Source organism: Primulina eburnea, chromosome 9, assembly GCF_022965805.1.
Source record: "Primulina eburnea isolate SZY01 chromosome 9, ASM2296580v1, whole genome shotgun sequence".
Classification (NCBI taxonomy): Eukaryota; Viridiplantae; Streptophyta; class Magnoliopsida; order Lamiales; family Gesneriaceae; genus Primulina; species Primulina eburnea.
Window position 1 is genome coordinate 28,198,700 of NC_133109.1, and position 19,473 is coordinate 28,218,172.

At 37.6% G+C, this 19,473-nt stretch overlaps 1 protein-coding gene across 4 annotated transcripts; it reads left to right on the top strand.

The window, feature by feature from the left end:
• On the top strand, nucleotides 1-18,989 carry LOC140840489 (MADS-box protein SOC1-like). Of its 4 annotated transcripts, none has more exons than XM_073207678.1 (8): nucleotides 1-295; nucleotides 390-606; nucleotides 17,419-17,500; nucleotides 17,594-17,652; nucleotides 17,741-17,840; nucleotides 18,277-18,318; nucleotides 18,484-18,525; nucleotides 18,677-18,989. In XM_073207678.1, the coding sequence occupies exons 2-8, from the start codon at nucleotides 425-427 to the stop codon at nucleotides 18,821-18,823; spliced, it is 654 nt and encodes a 217-aa protein (XP_073063779.1). In that variant the 5' UTR covers nucleotides 1-295; nucleotides 390-424; the 3' UTR covers nucleotides 18,824-18,989. The 4 variants fall into 4 exon arrangements, with proteins under 4 accessions (XP_073063779.1, XP_073063776.1, XP_073063778.1 ...); XM_073207675.1 differs by having other exon boundaries at nucleotides 1-173; nucleotides 17,591-17,652; XM_073207677.1 differs by having other exon boundaries at nucleotides 1-169; nucleotides 17,591-17,652.
• Nucleotides 18,990-19,473: the final 484 nt, after the last annotated feature.

Below are 19,473 nucleotides of genomic sequence, written 5' to 3' on the forward strand. Positions count from 1 at the left end.
TTTACAAGTTTAGCGTACATTTTTCCATTTATTTTCCTTTTTTATCTTTTCTTTCTTTCTATGCATCTATTTATCTCAGATTGTTTTCTTGCCTTTTCCAGTCCTATTTTGCTCCAAACCTGCAACCAAAAGTGAATTCCTCTGATCTCGTTTTTTTAATACCAAATTTGTAAGTCACCCCCTTTCGGATTTCACCCTGCAAGCAGAAAATTTCCATCCCTGTCCCTTTGATTTCTTTCTTTTTCAATATAGCAAATCTTGAATCACACACACAGTCAATCATTTGTTTCATCAAGTAATAAAAAGCCTATTAATTAATATTAATGAAAAAGAATTATAATTCTGGTTGATTTTTCATTTTTTATTGATTTGTTCCATGTTACTTACAGGTGGTTCTTGATTTACTAAAGATAAAAGGAAAAAAATGGTGAGAGGGAAGACTCAGATGAGGCGAATAGAGAACGCAACGAGCAGGCAAGTCACCTTCTCCAAGAGAAGAAATGGCCTTCTCAAGAAAGCATTCGAGCTTTCTGTCCTCTGTGATGCTGAGGTTGCACTCGTCATCTTTTCTCCAAGAGGAAAACTCTATGAATACGCCAGTTCAAGGTATTTAACACAAACAACCATATATATATATATATATATATATATATATATATATATATATATATATATATATATATATATATATATATATATATATATATACAGTAAAGTATATGGGTTATTGATATTAGAATTAAATGATCTACCACTAAGTCTTAGTTAGGATATATATAAAATCTTTATAAATATATATGTATGTATGTTAAGTTTCCCTTTTATATATAAACCTTTTCCAAAACTTTTATTTCAATCTGTCACAAGCCAAGTGAATCAAGAAAAACAATATTGACCAATACTTTGGACTTGGATTTTCTGCACAAGCTGTCACAAGCCATTTATCTCTCTATATATATATATGTGGTGATCAATAAAAGTTTATTTCACGTAGTTCTTTGGAGAATCAAGATTTGGGGTGGGTGAGAAATAGATGCTGACAACCATTATTGTGTAGAGGCTTATAAATCTAAGGATTTTGACTAATACTTTGGACTTGGATTTTCTGCATGACCTAGTAGTATTTATTGATGGATGCACTTATTGAGAGTCTACATATATATACTAAAAGAAGAATAATCCAAGAAAAATGACCACTATAGAGTTGGTATCTATAGAATAGATTGCATAGTTTGTATTGAATAGTACCGAGTGAATGAAAGGCGTCTAGGATAGATCAAGTATGAATGTTTATGGGCGAGCAACGGCGGTGCACGTCCGGCGTAGGTGTGAGCAATGCTGCATTCTCACATAGGTCATGCAAATCGATTATGAAGTGGATTAAACTTGACTAGCTAGCACACATAATAGACTTTTTTTATTATTATTATTTAAGCTCAAAATGTGTGAATTTTTGGATAATGAAGACTATTATTTGCACTCGAAAACGTATTGATAACACCATATTTTACTTTCAAACTCTCTTAACGAAAAGATTACCATTTCTAGTTGCTTAATACAACCCCACGATTTGAAACTTGAAAGTCATTTAGTTTGCCTTTGAATAAATGGATGTGAAATCAACGGATTTCGGTTATATTTTTATTGTTAACAATGAATCAGTTAAAGTGAAATGAATTTCAAATATTTCACTACTGAATGAGCTTGAAAAATATATCCTAATTAATATGAAACCTTATATAAACATGAAATGAGTTAATTTAAAATTTATGATTTTGCTTCTGTAAAACTACAAAAATACATGGATTTAAAATACATCAATCTAAATGCAACCTTAGTATTTTATTTATGTTTCATCAAATATATTTAATTCAAATTACTTATAATATCGATTAAACGTATAATACCTCACAAAAAGAACTTGATAAAATTTACACAACTAAATAATCAAAACAGTTATATCTAAAATCAAATTTGCATAGTTAAATCCTCTCAGAGTCCATTTGAATGGAAAGATTTGGATATAAAAATTTCAAATTCATAATTTAAATTCATCAAGTTTAATTATTTCGACAAAACGATTTTTACAAGGGATTTTATTGACTTTTATTTTAAGTTATTTATTTTTAGTATATGAAATGGATTTCAAATCCATCTCCATTTGAAATTCTTTCTTTAGAAAAAAATATTTTAGAGGAAAAATATCGAATTTTGCAGGAGTTACGCATTCACTAATATTTGTTTACGCTCTTGTAAACAACATAAAACTCTGGTGAGATAGTTTTATTGGCCAATTTTGTGAGACAGATCTTCGATCATACTCAACTTATGAAAAATATTACTTTTATTGTCAATAATTGTGCGGAAAAACTAGCAATGCATAGGTCCTCGGGTTATTGCATCGTCCGTCTAGCCAGTTCAGTCATTCAACCCTCCTGTCTCAACATCAAAATCTTCACCTGCATAGTAACAAGTAATACAAATACATCAACATACAACAGTGAAAATACTTTTAATAAAATAACTTTTCATGAATATGTAAACATGCCTACCACATTTGATTAATGCAATTAAAATAATTTAATTAAGCATTTTTAATTTATCCTAGATTTGAATGCAGTTAGACTACGTTATCGTATTTTGGACCTTACAATTCCTCACTCCCTTAAATGAAATTTCGTCCTCGAAATTAAAACTTACTGAATAACTCCGGGTAGCAACTCCTCATGTCAGTTTCGGTGCAAGTAGCTTCCTCCTCCGAATAATATAGTCACTTGACTTTGACCATTTGAATAACTTTATTTCGGAGCTTTCTTTCTTTCCTATCCAGAATTTTTATAGGCCTTTCCTCGTATGACATATCTGGAGTCAACCACAGAGGTTCATAATTCAGTACATGTGAAGGATTCGACATGTACTTTCGTAGCATTGGGATATGGAACAAATTATGCACTCTAGCCAGTATCGGTGGCTACGCCACTCTATAAGCTAATGTCCCAATCTTCTGTAAAATCTCAAACGGTCAAATGAACATCGAACTGAGTTTTCCTTTCTTGACAAATCTCACAACACCCTTCATAGTTGCTACTTTTACAAATACGTGGTCACCCACTGCAAACTCTAGCTCCCTTTGTCGCTTATCAACATAACTCTTTTGGCGATTTTGAGCAGTCTTAATCCTATCTCAGATTTTAACTACTTTCTCTGCTGTCTGCTTGATAAAGTCTGGACGGAGTTCCCCTCCTTCACCAACCTCTTACCAATGTGTCGGTAATCTACACTTTCTCCCATAAAGTGCCTCGTAAGGAGCCATAACTATAGACGATTGGTAGCTATTGTTGTAGGTGAACTCCACTAGAGGTAACTTTGATTCCCAAATTCCTTGGAAATCGATCACACAAGCTCGAAGTATATCTTCAAAAATTTGAATCATCTTTTTGGACTGACCATCGGTTTGAGGATGAAACGATGTACTGAACAACAACTTTGTTCCCATCGCGGAATGCAGACTCTTCCAGAAAGACGATGTGAACCTCGGATCTCTGACTTAAACAAAAGACACTTGAATCCCATGCAGTCGAACTATCTCTCGGATATACAGCTCTGCATACTGTGTCATGGTGAAGGTCGTCTTAGTAGGTAGAAAGTGTGCTGATTTCGTAAGACGATCAACTATCACCCAAATGACATTAAATCCTCTGACAGTCCTTGGAAATCCCACTACAAAGTCTATCGTAATATTTTCCCATTTCCACTCAGGAATAGGAAGTGTCTTAAGCTTCCCGGCTGACCTTTGATGCTCTACCTTAACTCGCTGGCATGTCAAACACTCGGACACAAAACGCAAGATTTCTCACTGCATGCCCGACCACCATTACGACTGTAAATCCTTGTACATCTTCGTACTTCCAGGATGAATGAAGTACGGAGTATTATGAGCTTCCTTCAAAATAACCTCTCTCAGTGAATCGCCGCTAGGAACCCATAGTCGATCTCAATATCGAACTATGCCATCCTCCTCGGAATACAGCTTCCGGCCTTTAGATTCAACTCTCAATCTCCATTTTTGCAACTGCTCATTAGAAGACTGACCTTCACGAATTCAATCCCTTCATAGTCGTCTGCACTGTCATAATAGAGAGATTAGGGGCCTCGCCCCTAGCATACAATGCGAGCTCGAACCGCTGAATCACTGACTGCAATGGTCTCTGAACTGACAATAGAGTAATAACTGCAGGTCTTTCTACCCAAAGCATCCGTAATTAGAATAACTTTTTTTGGGTGGTAGCTTATATCACAGTCGTAGTCCTTCACCAATTCTAACCATCTTCGTTGCTCATATTCAACATTTTTTTGGGTGAAAAAGTACTTCAAGTTTTATGATTAGTGAAAATCTTGCGCTTCTCTCCATATCAGTAATGTCTCCAGATCTTCAAAGCAAATACTACTGCTGCAAGCTCGAGGTCATGAGTCGGGTAATTTTTCTCATGAACCTTCAACTGACTAGACGCATAAGCTATCACTCGATCATTCTGCATCAGGACTGCGCCTAAACCATGCTTCGAAGCGTTTGTGTAGAGAACATACTCTCCCTGCCCTGAAGGTATCGATAGAACTGGTTGAAGTCAAACTTACTTCAGCTTCTCGAAACTCTCTTGGCAGTCAGATCCCCAAATAAACTTTCTTCCGGTAGTAGCTAGCTAGACCCAAGAAACAACGGAGAATGTAGATCCTTATACATCTTTTTGCCATCAGGGTGGATTGAATACCGACTGCAATGAACACGTTGCAATAGGCCCTGGCACAATCCAGATGAATCAGGAACTACCCATCTATCATTCATCATCAAACTACCATCATTAGCCACTCTAAAACGAGTATCTTGTTTCCAACAAACCAACTCCTTCCATCGCTGAAATCTCCCAATCTATTATCTGTGTATAACGAATGCAACACATATATCATGTTCAGCTAATAAGGTAGATGCCTGGATAGGATTTGTCGAGATATCAAAATCATATCCCAAGGAATAACAAGACATCATCATAGCTGATAAACGACTCACATCCTCTTTAGTATAGCTCAATTTACGACTCAATGCATCAGCTGTAAGATTAGCCCGACCAAGATGATATTCAATCTCATAGTCTTAATCCTTCAACAAATCTAACCATCATCTATGTCTTATATTCAACTATGTCTGTGTAAACAAAAATCTCAAACTCTTATTATACGTATAAATCGTAAACGGGGTACCATATAATTAGTGTCGCCATATCTTCAACGCAAAAATAATGGCTACCAACTCCAAATCATGCACATGATACCTTGTTTCGTGTGACTTCAGCTGTCTCTAGGAATATGCCACAACATGTCGATCTTGCATTAAAACAAATACCAAACCAAGTAATGATGCGTCAACCTCTCGTTTTCCGTAGGGATTGACAACACCGGTGCGTTTGTCAGTCAGTTCTTCAACTCCTGAAAAATCCTCTCACATGTCTCAGACCACTAAAATCGCATACCGTTCTGAGTCAACTGTGTCAAAGGTCTAACAATCTTTGAAAATCCCTCGATAAATCGACGATAATAACATGATAAATTCAAGAAACTACGGATCTCCGTTAAAGATGTAGGTGCAGACCACTGCAACACTGCTTCGAACTTCGTTGGATCAACATAAATTCCATGTTTCGATATAATATGACCCAAGAAGACCATTCGATCCAACAAAACTCACATTTACTGAGTTTGACATACAACTGTCTATCTCGCAGTACATGTAATACTGAACGCAAATGCTCTATATGCTCAACCTCACTCCTGGAACATATAAATATATCATCAATAAACACAATAACAAACTAATGGAGATAATACTGAAATACCCTATTCATTAAACTCATAAATACAGCCGGAGCATTCGTCAACCCAAACGGTATAACTAAAAACTCATAATGCCCATATTTGGTACTGAATATTGTCTTCTGAATATCCTCATCTCTAGCTCGTATCTGATTGTGACACCCTGACCCGTAACATTAAAAATACAGCGGAAATAAAATTTTCTTTTAAAATATGGAAGGAGTTTCAAAATACATTTCATAAAAATGTTTACAAAATAATCACATGATCATTCAAATGACATACAAAATACAAAACAATCATTCTTATGATCATGTCCCAAAATAGTACAAAACAATCTTCCTTCCAACGGTGTATGCATATGACTCCCATCCACGATCACTGTCCTGGTCGGTCACTCTTATCTGCATCACATGAATAAACTGAAATGAGAATAAATCTCAGCAAGTGGAACTCTAACATAGCAATGATACAATATACTCTGTAAAACATGACTTTTAAATCATAAATACCATCAACTCTGAAACATGAATACTGTAGCAATAACTGTAGCAATAGCATATCAATAAGATAGCAATAAGATGGTATTCTCTTTTCTCTGGTTGGATTGATATCAATAGTATCTCTGCTCTGGTGCTAATATCCCTATCGATATAAACCGATAACTCTGAGGGATAAAAGTCTATGGTCGATGATCATCTAATTGCATGCAATGCTCTGACTATGATTAATCAATCAATTAAAACATTTGAACTCTGAATAGCATTTAAGGCCGTCCTTTCACAATCTCATATTTTCTCTTGTATTCCCTTTTAACAATAGTGAGATATACAATACCTCCAATAGATAATCAATGAAATCAATACATAACAATGGATCAATGGAAGGGAATATCACTTTAAAATCTTTAAAACACAATACATATAATATCATGTGAGCAAAAAGGATGAAATTCCACTTACAAACCAATAGAACACCTCAAACTTAGCTCTTGGTCACCACCTACAACAATAATCCATAAACAACACCAATATCAACTCTATATCCACAAATACAAGTCAAATAATCCATTAACCAACTCAAACATCAAGCCCAAGTCAAACCTTAACTCAAAACCTTAATAGAATCGCACCAAAAACTTACCTAAGCTTCCTTATACCACGGAGAACGACAATCTCAAGCCGGAATTCCAAATAACTCCAAGAATCAAAGGTAGGAAGCAATTGAAATGGATGAAAACCCTTAAGAAATGAGAGAATCTCGAAATGAAGAGGAAAGGATAAGATAAAGTATGGCCAACCACTCCCAAAAGCAACTAAATATCTCGCCCATACTTACACCGCGGGTGCGGTCACACAAGCACCGCGGGTGTGCTAAGCTCACGGCATTCCAACAAAAATCCCATGCACGATCACCGCGGGTGCGGTGCTACAATTAACGCGGGTGCGGTCTCACCGCGGGTGCGGTGCTTACACTGCCGCGGGTGCGGTGATGCCACGGCCTTTCAAAACCAAAATGATGAATAGTACACCGCAGGGGCACTCCTCTAAGAGCGCGGGTGCACTCTTGCTTCGGCAATGAACAGTACCAATGCAACTAAAATCAATCCGAAATGCTGAAACGAACAACCAACAACATCTAATACCTCAAGATAACATTAACCAACAATACTATAGCCCAAAACACAACTCTAAACATCTAAATCATAACCCAAATAACAAGTAAAGCTTAAACCGTACCGTACACCGGGCTCGGCTATTACAATCTCCCCTCCTTAGAGGAATTTCGTCCGCGAAATTGACGTCACTGCACGAACAACTCAGGATACTTCTCTCTCATCTCATCCTCTGGTTCCCACGTAGCTTCCTCTATCAAATGGTTCCTCCAAAGGACTTTAACGATGCCGATCTCTTTGTTCCTCAGAACTCTAACTGTGCGATCCAAAATCTGGACCGGAATCTCTTGGTACGTCAAATTCGGCGTCAAGTCCAATGGCTCGTGGCGAAGAACATGGGAAGGATCTGCAATATACTTCCTGAGCATCGATACGTGAAACACATTATGAACTCTGTCAAGATCGGGCGGTAGGGCTAATCTGTAGGCTCTGTCACCAACTCTGTCCAAGATCTCAAAAGGGCCAATAAATCTCGGACTTAACTTACCCTTCTTGCCAAATCTCATCACACCCTTGAGAGGTGCTATCTTCAGAAATACATGATCGCCAACCTCAAACTGCAAAGGTCTGCGACGAACATCTGCATAGCTCTTCTGTCTGGACTGAGCAGTCTTCATCCTCTCTCTGATCACAGCAACAACATCGGCCGTCTGCTGGACCAACTCTGGTCCCAACATCTTCCTCTCTCCAACCTCATCCCAAAACAAAGGCGATCTGCACTTCCTGCCATAAAGTGCCTCATACGGTGCCATCCCAATCGACGCCTGGTAGCTATTGTTGTACGTGAACTCCACAAGTGGCAATTTAGAATCCCAGCTACCAGAATAGTCAATAGTACAAGCTCTGAGCATATCCTCAAGAATCTGAATGACTCTCTCTGACTGACCGTCGCTCTGAGGGTGATAAGCTGTACTGAACGCTAACCGCGAACCCAAAGCTCTATGCAAACTCTTCCAAAACTCGGAGGTAAACTTGGGGTCACGATCAGACACAATCGACACAGGCACACCATGAAGTCTAACAATCTCTGCAATATAGTCCTCGGCGTACTGATTCATGGAGTACGTCGTCTTGACTGGGAGAAAGTGCGCTGACTTGGTCAATCGATCAACGATGACCCAAATGGAATTATAACCTCTCTGAACTCTGGGAAGACCAGTCACGAAATCCATCGTAATATGCTCCCACTTCCACTGAGGAATCGGCAATGAAAGCAATGTCCCAGCAGGTCTCTGATGCTCAATCTTCACCTGCTGACAAGTAAGGCACTGAGAAATGAACAAAGCAATATCTCTCTTCATACCTGACCACCAGTAGAGCCGACGAAGATCCTGATACATCTTCGTACTGCCTGGATGAATCGAATAAGGTGCGGTATGAGCCTCTGACAAAATGTCTCGTCGAATATCATCGCCTGAAGGAACACAAATACGGCCTCTGAAAGTCACCAAACCATCACCATTCGAACCAAACTCTGAATTCCCTCTCTCCTCTGCTCTAGCTCTCAACTCTGCCAACTGAACATCAGTCGACTGCTCTCTACGGATCCTGTCCGTCAAAGTAGATCGAATAACCAACGCTGAAAGACGAGCAATGGTACCTGGAATAACCAGATCTATCTCATCTCTCTGCAAATCCATCAACAATGGCCTCTGAATCAAAGAACTCAATGAAGCACTCGACTTGCGACTCAACGCATCTGCCACAACGTTCGCCTTCCCTGGGTGGTAACTGATAGTCACATCATAATCCTTGACAAGCTCTAACCACCTCCTCTGCCGCATATTGAGCTCTTTTTGAGAAAACAGATACTTCAAACTCTTGTGGTCTGTGAAGATCTCACACTTTTCGCCATACAGATAATGTCTCCAAATCTTCAGGGCGAAAACCACAGCTGCTAGCTCCAAATCATGCGTCGGATAATTCTTCTCATAATCCTTCAACTGGCGAGAAGCATAGGCAATAACCTTACCTCGCTGCATCAGCACTGCACCAAGGCTTCTCTTCGACGCATCGGTATAGACCACAAAGTCCTCGGAACCACTAGGCAAAGAAAGAACAGGAGCTGTCGTCAACCTGTCCTTCAGCTCTTGAAATGCACGCTGGCAATCGATGGACCACTCGAACTTCACAGTCTTCCTCGTCAGATTGGACAATGGCAGGGCAATCTTGGAAAAATCTGAAATGAAACGACGATAATAACCCGCCAAACCAAGGAAACTGCGTACCTCAGAGGCAGTGGTAGGAATAGGCCAATTCTGAATCGCCTCTATCTTCAATGGATCAACAGCAATGCCATCTCTCGAAACAACATGGCCTAGGAAAGAAATCTGATCCAGCCAAAACTCACACTTCTTCAACTTGGCGAACAGCCTCTTCTCTCTCAACAACTGAAGAACCACTCTGAGATGCTCTGCATGCAGCTCTCTGGTCTTGGAATAGATCAGGATATCATCGATGAAGACAATGACGAAGCTATCCAGATAAGGCTTGAACACACGGTTCATCAAATCCATGAAGACTGAAGGGGCATTGGTCAAACCAAAAGACATCACGAGAAACTCAAAATGACCATACCTGGTCCTGAAAGCCGTCTTAGGGACATCAGACTCCCTAACCTTCAACTGATAGTAGCCAGACCGAAGATCAATCTTCGAAAACACAGTGGCACCATGAAGCTGATCAAACAAATCATCTATCCGTGGCAATGGATACTTGTTCTTGACAGTCACTTTGTTGAGCTCCCTGTAGTCGATACACAGACGCAAAGAACCATCCTTCTTCTTGACAAACAGAACCGGAGCTCCCCAAGGCGAAAAACTCGGACGAATGAAACCCTTATCTAGAAGATCCTGCAACTGCGCCTTCAACTCCTTCATCTCAGTAGGGGCCATCCGGTACGGAGCCTTAGAGATAGGAACCGTACCAGGAGCTAGATCGATAACGAACTCAACATCTCTATCCGGTGGCAAACCCGGAACATCATCCTCAAACACATCCGCAAACTCCCTCACAACATCGATATCATCAATATTCAACTTAATCAGTCTATCAACATCCACAATAGAAGCAAGAAACCCATCGCAACCTCTACACAACAATCTCTCAGCCTCAAGACAAGAAATAAAAGGAAGGACCAGCGAAGTACCTGAGCTGGCGATAACTCCTCCCTGGCCATCATCTGCAAAAGTCACCTTCTTAGCAACACAATCGATAACTGCACGGTAAGTCGAAAGCCAATCCATGCCAAGAATAACATCGAAGGCAACCATAGGGATAACAATCAAATCAGCGAAGACAACTCGCTCTTAAATACGAACAGGGCACGCAAAGACAATCGATGTCGGGCACAACACGTCCCCCGAAGGCAAAACAACACTAAGCTGAAGGGGAAGAACAGAAGGAACTGTACCCAAAGATCTCAAAAACAAATCAGACATAAAAGAATGAGTAGCACCAGTATCAATCAAAGTAGTAGCTACTCTGCCTGAAATCAAAATAGTACTAGAGATCAATGAAGAATCATGATTAATACCTTCCTTGGTCATCGAAAAGATACGACCCTGCACCTTCCCCTGGCTAGCTCCTTGAGGACAATTCCTGGCAACGTGGCCTGCCGTGCCACAACGATAACAAGTATGAGTGCCAAATCTGCACTCTCCACGGTGATGCTTGCCACACTTTGGACACAGTGGCTTCTCGGGATCAAATGGAACAACTGGAACTGGCGGAGGTCTAGGACTCGACTCCATCTTGCCCTTGCCCTTGAAACGATCCCTGCCCCTCTGATTAGAACCCTGGCCTCTCTGAGCAACAGCTTGATGCCTCTCTTGCCTCTCCCTGGCGATATCCTTCTCATCCTGCTCGGCCAACAAAGCTTTGGACACAATCTCCTTGAAAGTAACGGCCTTGGACATATTGATATCACGGCGAATCTCAGCTCTAAGGCCTCGAATGAAATGAGCGCCTTTGTCCTTGTCATTCGAAGCAATATACGGAGCAAATAAGCAACCCTCCTCAAACTTCAGGATATACTGACCAACATCCAAGCTCCCTTGTCGAAGCTCCAAGAACTCCGTAACCTTCCTCGCTCGAAGTGCATCGGGGAAATACTTGTCATAGAACAGGTCAGTGAACTCTGACCACTTCAGTGTCGCAACAGTCACACCAACCTTCGTCGCATTCCACCAAATGCGGGCAGCCTTAACCAACATGAAAACAGCACAACTGATCCTGTCTTTGTCCTCATACTGGAGATGATCGAAGATAGCTTCAAGCGCCTTGACCCACTCGACAGCAACTAGAGGATCGGTGCTACCTGCGAATTCCGGTGGATCCATTCTCTTGAAAGCAGAAAAGACGGCATCAGTGCCAACAGCCTGAGCAACCTGACCTCTCACTTGGCCTCGACCCTGTCCTGCTCCTTGCAATCGGAGCAACTGCTGAATCTGATCGCTATGCACCTTAGCCTGCTCCTTAAGCAACTTGCCGAACTCGTCGACAACTCTCGAGGAAGAACTATCCTCACCCTCTGCCGCCTTACGCTTAGGAGGCATACTCTACAATTGCTCACAAGACACCAATCAATAGATAACAATGGATAGATGCAAGAAAACATACCCGGACAGTTGAGAGTAGACGAAGTCATATGCATTGGTCCGAAGAACACCGCTCTGATACCACTAAATGTGACACCCTGACCCGTAACATTAAATATACAGCGGAAATAAAATTTTCTTTTAAAATATGGAAGGAGTTTCAAAATACATTTCATAAAAATGTTTACAAAATAATCACATGATCATTCAAATGACATACAAAATACAAAACAATCATTCTTATGATCATGTCCCAAAATAGTACAAAACAATCTTCCTTCCAACGGTGTATGCATATGAATCCCATCCACGATCAGTGTCCTGGTCGGTCACTCTTATCTGCATCACATGAATAAACTGAAATGAGAATAAATCTCAGCAAGTGGAACTCTAACATAGCAATGATACAATATACTCTGTAAAACATGACTTTTAAATCATAAATACCATCAACTCTGAAACATTAATACTGTAGCAATAACTGTAGCAATAGCATATCAATAAGATAGCAATAAGATGGTATTCTCTTTTCTCTGGTTGGATTGATATCAATAGTATCTCTGCTCTGGTGCTAATATCCCTATCGATATAAACCGATAACTCTGAGGGATAAAAGTCTATGGTCGATGATCATCTAATTGCATGCAATGCTCTGACTATGATTAATCAATCTAATAAAACATTTGAACTCTGAATAGCATTTAAGGCCGTCCTTTCACAATCTCATATTTTCTCTTGTATTCCCTTTTAACAATAGTGAGATATACAATACCTCCAATAGATAATCAATGAAATCAATACATAACAATGGATCAATGGAAGGGAATATCACTTTAAAATCTTTAAAACACAATACATATAATATCATGTGAGCAAAAAGGATGAAATTCCACTTACAAACCAATAGAACACCTCAAACTTAGCTCTTGGTCACCACCTACAACAATAATCCATAAACAACACCAATATCAACTCTATATCCACAAATACAAGTCAAATAATCCATTAACCAACTCAAACATCAAGCCCAAGTCAACCCTTAACTCAAAACCTTAATAGAATCGCACCAAAAACTTACCTAAGCTTCCTTATACCACGGAGAACGACAATCTCAAGCCGGAATTCCAAATAACTCCAAGAATCAAAGGTAGGAAGCAATTGAAATGGATGAAAACCCTTAAGAAATGAGAGAATCTCGAAATGAAGAGGAAAGGATAAGATAAAGTATGGCCAACCACTCCCAAAAGCAACTAAATATCTCGCCCATACTTACACCGCGGGTGCGGTCACACAAGCACCGCGGGTGCGCTAAGCTCACGGCATTCCAACAAAAATCCCATGCACGATCACCGCGGGTGCGGTGCTACAATTACCGCTGGTGCGGTCTCACCGCGGGTGCGGTGCTTACACTGCCGCGGGTGCGGTGATGCCACGGCCTTTCAAAACCAAAATGATGAATAGTACACCGCGGGGGCACTCCTCTAAGAGCGCGAGTGCACTCTTGCTTCGGCAATGAACAGTACCAATGCAACTAAAATCAATCCGAAATGCTGAAACGAACAACCAACAACATCCAATACCTCAAGATAACATTAACCAACAATACTATAGCCCAAAACACAACTCTAAACATCTAAATCATAACCCAAATAACAAGTAAATCTTAAACCGTACCGTACACCGGGCTCGGCTATTACACTGATGATATCCTGAACTCAAATCAATCATCGAATATATTGAGGTTCCTGCAACTGACCAAACAAATTATCAATACGAGAGAGGGGATATTTATTCTTAATTGTTACTATATTCAGCTGTCGATAGTCAATATAAAGCCGCATCGTTCCATTTTTCTTTTTCACAAATAGGACCGGTGCACCCAAGGCGATACACTAGGAAAAATATATCCTTTGTCCAGCAAGTCCTGTAACTGGTCTTTTAACTCTCTCAACTTTGCTGGTGCCATTCTGTAAGGAGCACTAGAAATAACGGAAATATCTGACATCAACACAATCCCAAACTCCACCTCACTGGCTGGTGGGAAGCCTAAAATCTCATCAGGAAATACATCGGCGAAGTCATCAACTATAGGTATCTCCTCTATCTTAACTACTTCTTCTCTGTCACATCTACAACATAAAAAAAGAACTCTCATGTCCATGCTCCAATAATCGAGACATTCGGATAGCAGACACCAACAGAACACGGGGACGAGAACCCTTCCATAAAAGGTCCAACGCTCTTTCTGATTGTATAAAAATTATATTATCAACAACATAAAATATAACTGGAATGATAAATGTAATACATCTTTTGTTGTGTCTGGACAATCACCCCATCAACAATATAAACATCATCACTTCCCTACTACTGTAACAGTAACATCAACAATACGTCACACACTTAATCCAGCGACAGTAATATCGTCGATCAAACAACATCAACGATACATCACACCCCTACTCAAGCGACAACAATATCGTCGATCAAGAAACATCAACGATATATCGCACTCCTACTCCGGCGACAAAAATATCGTCGATCGATTGGTCGCTCCCCTATTACTGTGACAAATAACATCATCATACGTCTCCCAATAAACGACAACCACCAACATCAACAATAATAAACAACAGATATAATATCAAATCACCCATTCTCGGTGATTTACCATCTTTTAACACAATAGTATTCATCAATACTAAACAATAACAACGTATGTCCGTACATCAACACGTACCTGATAATCAATTATATATATATATGTATATATATATATATATATATATATATATACATATATATATAATCTGGCTATTTCTTTGAACATGAGCCTTGTGACGTACCTAAATAATTCAACCACAATTAGCAGATCATTGTCACCGTATCAATACAATCATAAAAGCCTCAATATAACGCATCAAATAGCCTAACAACAATAAATTCAACAAAAATATAAAATCAATTATACTTCTTCATCGTTCAACAGTTAATATTCCGATGTATTTAGTTATCAATACTAACATCTAACACACCCTAATAAATTAATTTCAATTAATAGGCTATATAAAAACAACCGCTAAACTACAAAAATTTCATATCAGTAGATAATCTATACTTCATAGACTCCAAATATATAATCAAATTAATAACAACTGATAAAATTTTCTCAATTTCAATCCAATGATTAAAATATGTACTTATAATAAATTGAGAATAATTCAAAATAACACCACTATAATCTTCTCTTCTTCATGAAAATCATAGACTATCTAACAATATTTAATTTCGATTTATCAATTTATCGGATTTATTCCAACATCACAAAAAATATAATTTTTTCTCCTCAAATCGAAAACCTCGTGTCAACGGTTCCAGAACTGAAGTCGGTCAGTCGATTGGATAGATCGAAATGAAAATTCAAAACTTTATTATTTCTTTTCGCTCCTCTCAGCCTCACCTCTTTGTTCAAACGTCTTCTGTTGTGTTGAAATCACATCCTCAATTTTTTTTAAAAATATTATATTATATTAATAAAATAATATAATATATAATATTTAATATTTTAAACACCGATATATCCGTTTGGACCAGTCAAATGATAAAATTTTCTAGAACTCAAAACACGCCTCCAAATTTCAAATCATTTGAACTTTTTATGACCAAGATATGATATATTTAGTTATTTTAACATTGTTAAATATCTAATAATATCATTTTACTGAATCAACAAATTGTGATATTTATTCCAGACATCACATTTAAAGAGCCAAACACCTACAACTAGTCCTTGGCCGGAATATTCCAGTAAACTGGACGACTTGAGTCTGGCCGTTCTATGGTATCAAACTAATTGTTTGGTGAATCGTGATGTCTTTATTTAGGATGATTCAAGCAATTCCTATTCGATTTTCTAATTCGTAATATAATTTGATGGAAAGAAAAATATGTTTTATAAAAGTAGAAAATTTAGCAAAAACGAGAATTTAATTTCTTGACATGTATATATTTTTTTTGTCGAAATTAAATTTATATTCCAAACTGCATTAGCTAACTGCTCAATAAATCTTCAAAAGCCACGTGGCTCAGTATAGCTAGCTTGTATCAATTTTTCAATAGAAAATTTGTCATGCTCTGTACCCTAAATCTTATATTTGTTGCCTTTGTTTTGGAATAGCTCAATAGTAATTATAAAAAACGAGAAATTGCATGGATTTAGATTTGATTATTTGATTAATTAGTTTACGAACTATATGCTTTTCAAGAATTATAACAGGTCATTTACCTTCAAAATTCTTAACTCAAGGTTGGTGAGTTGGATAATGTTATTATGTCCCGAATCGGTTGGATAAAATCACTTATTCAATCATCTCCTTGAGCTAGTTTTTGTGGTTGAATTAGGTTCATGTCTCAATCTTAACATGTTGTCAGAACTCATGTTTCACTGAGTCATCCGTTGTCTTATAAATTTCACGCTCCAAATGTTCATTTTTGAGCATGAGGGGGTGTATTAGTTCTCTCACATCGATATGATAAAATTCATGGAAGTTTTATATATAAACTTGGACAATCATCCCACTTGAACTAATTTTTGAAATTGAGATAGATTCAAATATCAATCTTAATAGACATAACAACCTTAAAAAATAAATAACATCGAATCGAGAATTCTTCTATTTTCAGGGAAGTTGTCTTTATATAAGCATGCATACGTGTTCTATTTTTTTTACTGCGTTTAGTGTGACAGAAATACTGACATAGTCAAGAGAGACCCTAGTTAGAGGTGGTCGGTCTTCTCTTCCTATAACCCAAAGGCTTTTTAATTTTTAATTTTTTTTTTTTTGTTGCAAATACTTACATTTTTAGAATATATGATGTGTCTAATTTTTGTATTCTGATTTTTTTTCGAACAACATGCATGAGATGTGAAAAAAATATTGGATATTTGTTTATATTATAAGTTGATAGGTTGTATTTTTTAAATTATAATGTATAGGATTAGAATATAATATTAATCACGAGTTGCAATGAAGATAAGAATTAAACAAGATGTGAAAAATTGATAAAATTAAATTCTGGGAATCGAAATTAAAGTAAGGTTATAATATTTGATTTCATTTTTAGATACATAGAAATTACACGGAAAAGCAAAATATTTGATACCTACAGAGAATATTTTGTTTTATTTCTTAATATATGTGTTATTTTAAAACATCATCCCTATTTTTCAAGGTTTGTAAGAACTGAAGAATATCTGGTTTCATGTTATCAAACTTCCAGCATGCAGGAGTCGATAGCGCGATATCGAATGCATACTGAAGATGCTCAAGCTAAGATCCCTATAGACGAACAAAATATACAGGTTTCATTTGATATTGAATTTTTAATTTAAATTTTTTTATACTAGTGCATAATAATTTGCTCATAGTAGTAAATAGTTAAAAATTTTCAGCAGTTAAAGCATGAAACAGCAGCTCTGATGACAAAGATCGAGCTGCTTGAAGCTTCGAAACGGTAAAATAGATGTGCTATTAAATAGGATTCTTGTTTCTGTGTGACAAATTTGTTCGAATTTGTGACAAATTTGTTCGAATTTAATCAGGAAGCTACTCGGTGAAAATTTGGGAACATGCAACATTGAAGAACTTCAACAGCTGGAACGACAGTTGGAGCATAGCGTAAGCAACATCCGAACAAAGAAGGTAAAGATCGCAGTCGGTCTTGCCTGCCCTAGTTCCCTCTCATGCACGGTTTTATTGTGCTTATGATAGTTTTCCTTAAAAACAACGGTAAAAATCGCATTCAGGGACGGAGTCAGGATTATAGAGCGAAAAAGAGCTTTGCTACAGAAATTTAAGTTTAACCACTAAGCGAAGTTGAAGAAAATAAAGGGATGGATATGATTTACATTACCAAACATATATGGATTGATTTGGTCCATCCCGAGCTAACAGATCAAAGATTTCGGCACCCTTTGTTTTGTATCAGTATTATTTGTAAAGCACTCGGGTGTTGCGCTTCACTTCTTTTTGTGTTACTCGCAGCTCGAGTATTTTCTTGGTAAATTAGTAGTTAGAGCATTAGTAACATAAAACATATCGAATGATTCGAAAAATTTCGTATATATTTTTTTTCCAGATACAAGTGTACAAGCGGCAGGTGGATCAACTGAAAGAAAAGGTACATCTATTAAAAACAATACTTATTGTTTCAGGCTATCATAGAGAAGGATAATTAGGTTGAAATGTCAAGAAAAATTTCTCGAACACAAAGATATGTGTTAATAATTTTTCTGACAAAATGGATGTCCTTAAATATTTGTTTTTGTGAAATATATAATTCCAGGGAAAAGGCCTAGCTGCTGAAAATGCTGTTCTGACTGAGAAGGTACGTGATTAGTTAGTTTTATTTGGTATTGAATTTTCATGAGAACTCAACTAAATTATGACATAAAGAAGACCCGCGATCCGTTTGCTCGTCGTAAGTTAATATGTTCACGCAGAAGTATTGACTAGACCTTGAAAAATCATTACTGCAGTGTAAATTCGAAGCAGAACGAGGATCAAACGAAGATAGAGCTAATGTACGGTGCGCAGGTATTAGTGAAGTTTATGATCATGTGGAGACTGATTTGTTCATTGGATTGCCTGACGCCAGAATCAGGTGCCTTCTGCTTAAGAGATGATATGTATATATAGTTTACTTCATTCAGCATGAAATTGTAATTATTTATTTATCAAGTTTATCAGCAGTTGAAGTTGGAACATATTCAATGAGTTCTGTAGGTTTTGCTTGAACTACTATTGCTGCTTGTTTTTAATGATTATGAGTTTTCATTTGCGTTTCAAGATTATTTTATTAAAGCAAAGACGAATAAGAAGTGAGGACAACGGTCGTTGGATTAATATTTTTTCAAATTTTGAGATAAATATATCTAAAAAAGGGCTTCAAATTATCCCAAACTTGGTATCAATGTAAGATTTTGACAATGTCTCAGTTTCTTGTAAAGAAAATAAAAGTAGATTGTTTGAAATTTTTACACAAATCAAATTAATAATGGAAGAGGAATCACAAATTACAAGAGGTAGGCAATTCTAGTTTTGGTTACTCAATGAAACCGAGCTTCAACTTTGTTTTATTTAAGTCTAAAAACATTCAAGGACCCAACCTTATGGTCAAAAGATGAAGGACTATCCATTACCCAAAAAAAAAATTTAAGGGCTACAAATATTTTGATGCATGTTCAGTGAAAATGTGTCATCAAGATTTCAAATTCGAGACGTAATTGTAATAAAATTTATCCTCAATTCTCAACCCAGCTCTAGAAGGAAAAAA

Excerpts from the sequence above, each read along its gene's own strand:
- LOC140840489 (XM_073207675.1), top strand. The coding sequence starts at position 425 with ATGGTGAGAGGGAAGACTCAGATGAGGCGAATAGAGAACGCAACGAGC. Across the intron at positions 607-17,418 it reads TATGAATACGCCAGTTCAAG|CATGCAGGAGTCGATAGCGC; the intron begins GTATTTAACACA and ends TCAAACTTCCAG. Across the intron at positions 18,526-18,676 it reads ATGCTGTTCTGACTGAGAAG|TGTAAATTCGAAGCAGAACG; the intron begins GTACGTGATTAG and ends TCATTACTGCAG.